Raw genomic sequence first — 6,730 nt, 5'->3', positions numbered from 1 at the left:
AGTAACTTACACAAAAGTTTAGATCCATGTAGTGAGATGGAATGTCTCTAAGAAGCTGGACTTCGTGCCGCGCTAGTATCCGCACAGCCATGTTAAAGCAATCAATATCCATACATTCATCATTGTTTAATATGTTTTTTATTTGTCTCAACTTTAAGCTGATAGGGTAAGGATCAGAGCTTTTCACCCATTCGCTTCTGTAAAATCAAAATTTCGTCAATTATAATGACATGAGAGTAATTTATTAGAATACAAAATGAACTAAAAGAACAAGACTTACTCTAGTAAAGCGTCATCATCAATCATACTGATGAACAAGCACAGTTCGTCTATTAAGTCATCGTTTGTTGGGTTGACACACGGTGAAAGGATATATGACTGTGAGATGAGCTCAACATCTAATGATGTGTTCGATGTTTTGAGATTATGAGGGGGTTCATCCAGAATCATACAATCCGTGGGATCTATATTGATTTCGTCATCTTCCATGTCTCGATTTCTTATATTATCATCATTCAATTCCGAGTCCACTAAAATGACAGCTAGTTTTGTTCTAAAATTTGTCATATGATCCTATTAAAGTAGAAATAAGAGTTAGATAATGATACAACATAGAATAAGTATTACATAAAAATGATCCTATTAAAGTAGAAATAAGAGTTAAATAATGATACAACATAGAATAAGTATTACATAAAAATTACCTGCGTAGGAGTGTCAGACAAATCATTTCCAGTGAAGTACTCCATAAAATTTATCATCCACACACCACAAGATGACCTATATATGATTATAGAAATTAAATATATCCAATACATTTTTATCAATTTTATAAATGTTTTATATAAAAATGATTTTATAGAAATTAAATTAAATTAAATTATAGATATTAAATTAAATTTTATAGAAATTAAATTAAATTTATTTATTTTTATAAAAATTAAATTAAATTAATTTCATAGAAATTAAATTAAATTAAATTATGATAGCCGCGATGATAAAAAAACCTCACCCATGCAAGTGAATCGGACATGCCTACACGAAATAACAGAGTTGCTAATAAAAAAATTCTTAATGACGGGGTGGGTGTGTGTGATGAAAAAAATGTATATAGATAAACGCTACCACTCACAGCATCACCCACTCCCAACTCTAGAAAAAAAAACTCACAATCTCACCCACTCCCTCCTCTCCCCACCCCATCCCTATCCACAACTCCACGACGACTTCTCTCTGGTGGCCTCCCCTCCCCTTCATCTCCATCGCCGGCAGTGCCTCCCCTTCGTCATCAGCTCCCGTGAGGGCCCCGCCATGTTCTCTACTCCGCCCCGCCCTTCTTCGTATGCGCCGACGTCGGGGCCCTCCCTCCTCCTTGCGACGCCGTGTGGTCGAGCTCAGCATGGTCGCCAGCGATGCCGAGCCTTCCGTCCTCCTTCGGACGCGGGGGTTCGTGAGCTGGCCCTATGCTCTACCACGCCCCGCCCCTTCTTCGTCTACGCCGGTGCCGGGGCCCTCCTTCTTCCATGCGACGCCTTGCGGATCCTGTCGGCGAGCTTGGCGTCGAAGGCGTCGAGGTCCTCGATGGCGACGGTGCCATGGTCGCGGTTGTGCACGAGGCTCTCGCCGGGGACAGGGAAACGCGTACACGGATCATCCTGGCCCGATTCGACAACGGCGCCAGATCTGGCAGACTACCCATCGCCAGGAATCCCGTCGCCGGCAGGTTACTCCACCCAGGGCAAGAAAGACCCGCAACCCCCCGCCGAGGGCAAGATCCCGTCGTCGTCAACCGCAGCCCTCGCCGCCGAGCACCCACACGTACGCTCTCTCCCCCTTTCCTTTCCTGCATTTCGCATGCCCTTTTCCTACTTGTTTTCTTCCTAGATGGGCGGTGGTTTGATTCGATTTGGTGCTTGGCTAGGTCACGTTGTGGGAGTGGTGGCTGGTGAGGCTGAAAGGGGAAGAGCGAAAGCTCGCTGTTTCCGGCTTCACTGAAAAGTATGCGTCTCTGCGATCCAAATTTGGTGGACCAGTTCTACGATTCCAGTCAAGTAGAACCCATTCTGACTAACCTTGCTTCTGTCAGGAATGACCTATTCACTTCTGCATCCATAGCACAGCGTTATGAGTCTCTCACGCTCCAAGATGAAGATGGGGTTGTGGTGCTCCTTCATGGTTCATTTAGCTTATTGCGAATGCGTGAGAATGGGTTCTCTGCGTAGGCATGAACATTTGTTGTTGATGTTTCTTCTTCTGTCATTTCTGTTCATAATGGATGATGGAAAATCAGCCCATATTCAAGCAAAAGCTTATTCATGTGCAAAAAGATCATTTAGTTTTTCTATAACTTATATCGGTGAATTCTCCATTCAGCTTTCTAAAGATCTATAACTTATATAATTGCAATGATTTAGTATATCGGTGAATTCTCCATTCAGCTTTCTAAAGATCTGTTTTCCCAGATGCGTGCTGCTGTGAGGCATGTCGCATCACTTTTCCCGACTGCAATCATTAGCGGAAGATCTCGTGACAATGTATGTTGTTATATCATTTGCCTCCTTTTTTACTCTATATTTCTTCTACCTGACGTTTTCTGTCCCTTTAGGTATTTGACTTTGTGAAACTAACTGAACTGTACTATGCTGGAAGTAATGGAATGGACATCATGGGGCCTATTAGGAAGTCTGAGTCCAATGGCCAGCATGTGCAATGTGTTAGGTCCACTGATTCAGAGGTGAAGCAACTTTCTTAATTTTGTTCCAACAAGATCTTTTCTTCTGTTTCGAAATTTTGATTGTTCACTTCTTTTCACTCGCAGGGTAAAGAGGTCAATCTCTTCCAACCTGCAAGTGAGTTTTTACCTATGATAGTTGTGGTATGTATCAATGTCTAAACTCTAAAGGTTACGGTGCCATGTTAGAACATATAATTTAGGTTGCTCACCTTGGTGGTTTCCCAGGTGTTCGAAAATCTTAGAGAGAGTATAAAGGACATCGATGGTGCAAGGATGGAAGATAACAAGTTCTGCGTGTCTGTGCTTTACCGGAACGTTGCACCACATGTAATTCTACAACTAAGAGTTCCTTTCAGTTTCATATCAGAAACAAATTCTCTTTTTAAAATGTTGACTGGGCACTTATCTTCTCTGTTTATTGCTTCGTAGGACTATGAAACAGTTCATCAGCGTGTAACTGTTGTTCTGAAGGACTACCCTTGTCTTAGGCTTACCCATGGGAGGAAGGTGAATATTATGCACAATCACCAGGCTTTGTATCAGCTGCGTTCTTAATTGAAGGTTCTTGACGTTCGCCCTGTCATTGACTGGAACAAGGGGAAAGCTGTGGAATTTTTTCTTGAATCACTTGGACTAAGCGAGAGTGACGATGTTCTTCCCATCTATGTTGTAGATGACAAGACTGACGAAGATGCATTCAAGGTGAGTCACGCCTCTGGTTTGCTTGCTTAACATACATTCTTTCAACGTTGTGAGGTGTATAAAGGTGTCTTCTTGGCGCATTTAGGTTCTGAAGGCAAACAACCATGGCTTTGGAATTCTGGTTTCATGTGTGCCCAAGGACAATTGATTGTTTTCTATGAATATGTCTAACATGTTTGCAACCAAATTAAGACTTTATTTAGATTACAAATGCAAACACATATATCATCAAGATAAAAATAATGTTCTTATGCATATGCTATCATTAATTAACAAAACATACTTTGCTATTTTCATCATAATTCAAATAATGTTCATGCATTTCAAGAAATGTCCTAAAATTTTAAGAGCATAATGTGATTATCACAATTGGAGATTATAATATTTTTCCTTCCGTTGCAACGCACGGGCCCTTACAACATATGTCTTAATATTAATGGTTCAGATATGCTGAAGGAGAAGGAGGTACCGAAAGGGGATGGGAGCAACAAGTTTGGTTCGAAAGAGGTATACCCATCTGTCTGCAGACTGCTCTTAATACATTCTTCCCTTCGCCATGCTGTAATGTTTACGTCTTTCCACTTATCAAATTTTAGTTCCATGTGAAGTGATGCATATTGGAATACATTTTCCATTCCTTCGAGCTATTGCATGAATAAATGACAACGCATTAGCATCACAACCGAAGAATAACATGAATCATCTTATCAAAAGATGGTGCAGTGGAACTAATAACTAACCATAGCGATGAGGTCTTTGCGGTTCATTCGTGGGCCTAGGGAGTCGAGCACCTGGATACGTCGTACCCCGGTATTTATAACTGCTAGGTACCAATGAAAGTCTTTAATGTTTACTGGAACATATATCTGAAAATAGAGTTTTGGTTAGTTTAGGTCCCATCTGTACAAACATTCATCCATGATTGAATTCATAGTAATATTTAAGGAACTGGACTCACCATATCATGCTCCAAATAAGTTATAGCTCTGTCTAACACCCATCTTGGTGCGTCATCACGTATGAACTTAAATTCCTTTATCAACTTAGAGATGCATGCATTCTCTAAGAACACACTTCCACCTTTCCTCATCTTTAGATGCTCTTTAGCACTTATGCAATGTATGTATGCATCTATGATCTGCAATATGAAGTGCACACCTTGGTTATAGGACATAATAGAAACTCATGTTCAAATAGCATCGTCTCGTCATATACTTACTTCATCGCCAAGAAATTCTACGGGGATTAAAAGATGTTCCAAGTGTCTTCTTTGGAGATTTGAGTCGTCAATGCTCACTAAATTTCTTTTATCATTTGGTTCAGACATGATATTTTCAATCACAGACCAATCATCATCGGTGCAGGCATAATCTATCATGATGCAAGTAATAACATTTATTAATAACAAAGAAAACAAATGTAGCAAAACCAGGGAATAGAAATATTAGTCCGTGCCTTCTGGAGCCACCACGTAGTCTTGTGCCTTCTTAGGTTTGTTATGCAGTCAGATAGGCTTCCCTGTCTGCGCAGGCATTTCCAGCTTGTCCCCTATAATTTCTGCCCCTTCCCTGCCGGACGTTTGTTCTAATTCTTCATCCCCACCTGCCTCTGTCACTTCGGAGACTTCGCAATCAGTGGATTGCGTGCTCGTCATGTTCTCCACTTCATCGTTCTCATATATTCCATTTGATTCTCCCAGCTTGTCCCATAATATAGTTTCTGCCCCTTCGGTGATGAATGTTTGTGCTAATTCCTCGTTCTGAGCTGGCTGCATCTCTTCACTTGTACTAGCAAATTTTAATTCCTGAGAGCAACATTACAAAAAATAATTCGTATGCAGGACCTAAGATAATTAGAAATAAAACAATTTGGGACATAGTTGGAAAAGAAAAGATGCGTGTGTCACCTCGGAATCAGTGGACTGCATGCTATTTTTTTTCTCCACTTCATCTGTGTCGGCTATTCCATTAGATTCTGCCAGCATGTCCCCTATAGTTTTTGTCCCTTTGGTGTCATCATCTTGAGCTGGCTGCAGTTGTTCACTTGTTTCCTGGAAGTCTAATTCCTCGTTCCGAGTTGGCTGCATCTCTTCACTTGTTTCGTTGAAGTTTAATTCCTAAGAGCAACATTACAAAGAATGATTTGTATGTAGGACATAATATAATTAGAATTAAAACAATTTAGGACTTAGTTGGAAAAGAAAAGATGCGTCCGTCACCTCGGAATCAGTGGACTGCATGCTATTTGTTTTCTCCACTTCATCTGTGTTGGCTATTCCATTAGATTCTGCAGGCCTTTCCCCTATAGTTTTTGTCCCTTTGGTGTCATCATCTTGAGCTAATTCATCATCTTCAGCTGGCTGCAGTTGTTCACTTGTTTCATGGAAGGCTAATTCCTCGTTCGGAGTTGGCTGCATCTCTTCACTTGTTTCGTTAAAGTTTAATTCCTGAGAGCAACATTACAAAGAATAATTTGTATGCAGGATAAAATATAATTAGAATTAAAACAATTTAGGACTTAGTTGGAAAAGAAAAGATGCGTCTGTCACCTCGTAATTAGGGGGTTGTGTTCTCTCTTTTTTCTCCACTTCATCTTTGTCGGCTATTCCATTAGATTCTGCGTCCTTGGCCCCCTTGCCGATGCTTTCCTAAAACCCAAGCTTATCTTGTTATGTTCATCCTTGCCTTGTAGATCTGGAATCGTGAATAGGATGTAACTACAGAGAGACATCATTACCGCGATGATAGCAGATTGAACCGCAGAGGCCACCGAGGATTGTGCCTGATACATGTAGGACGATGGTTCACCACAGACAGATGTATACAGCAAGCTGGAGGCCGGTGCGGTGGAGGGGTGTGAGGATGTGGCGGCGAGATCGGGAGAGAGGATGAAGGAGAGGTGGAAGAAAACCCTAGGGTGGAAAAACTGTTGCTTATTAGGCTCCTGATCGAGAGATCGTTAGTTATAGGTACTGTCCCTCCCGGAAATCATGGGAAGGACTTCCATAACGTGAGGATGGAAGGGAATCATGATCTTTATCTCAGGCCCCATGCTTTTATTTTTATTTATCTCAGACCGTCATCCTTTTTTATACCCCACGCACCCAAAATTAATGGAGTTATTTTCGTAATACATTTATACAGTAATACTGGGTTTTGCACAGCTTGGACAAGCAGATCTGATGGTGCTTTTTGCTCACCTGTATACTATTATAACCAATATATTTGTTCTGTAAGCCATGCTCAGTTGCTCACCTATTTGCGTCTCAACCAGAATTTTCTATAAATACTTGTG

At 41.0% G+C, this 6,730-nt stretch overlaps 1 protein-coding gene across 1 annotated transcript; it reads left to right on the top strand.

Annotated features, from left to right (window-relative positions):
• The first annotated feature begins 1,311 nt into the window (after window positions 1-1,311).
• LOC123450438 (probable trehalose-phosphate phosphatase 2) lies at window positions 1,312-3,584 on the top strand. The gene is made up of 10 exons (XM_045127690.1): window positions 1,312-1,818; window positions 1,922-1,998; window positions 2,087-2,162; window positions 2,463-2,534; window positions 2,606-2,734; window positions 2,819-2,875; window positions 2,960-3,061; window positions 3,164-3,241; window positions 3,296-3,436; window positions 3,522-3,584. Exons 1-10 carry the CDS (start codon window positions 1,312-1,314, stop codon window positions 3,582-3,584), a joined length of 1,302 nt encoding a protein of 433 aa, XP_044983625.1.
• Window positions 3,585-6,730: the final 3,146 nt, after the last annotated feature.

Source organism: Hordeum vulgare, chromosome 4H (assembly GCF_904849725.1).
Source record: "Hordeum vulgare subsp. vulgare chromosome 4H, MorexV3_pseudomolecules_assembly, whole genome shotgun sequence".
NCBI classification, from domain to species: domain Eukaryota; kingdom Viridiplantae; phylum Streptophyta; class Magnoliopsida; order Poales; family Poaceae; genus Hordeum; species Hordeum vulgare.
This window is presented reverse-complemented; position numbering and strand designations above follow the sequence as displayed.

Excerpts from the sequence above, each read along its gene's own strand:
- LOC123450438 (XM_045127690.1), top strand. The coding sequence starts at position 1,312 with ATGTTCTCTACTCCGCCCCGCCCTTCTTCGTATGCGCCGACGTCGGGG. Across the intron at positions 3,062-3,163 it reads ACCGGAACGTTGCACCACAT|GACTATGAAACAGTTCATCA; the intron begins GTAATTCTACAA and ends ATTGCTTCGTAG. Across the intron at positions 3,242-3,295 it reads GGCTTACCCATGGGAGGAAG|GTTCTTGACGTTCGCCCTGT; the intron begins GTGAATATTATG and ends TCTTAATTGAAG.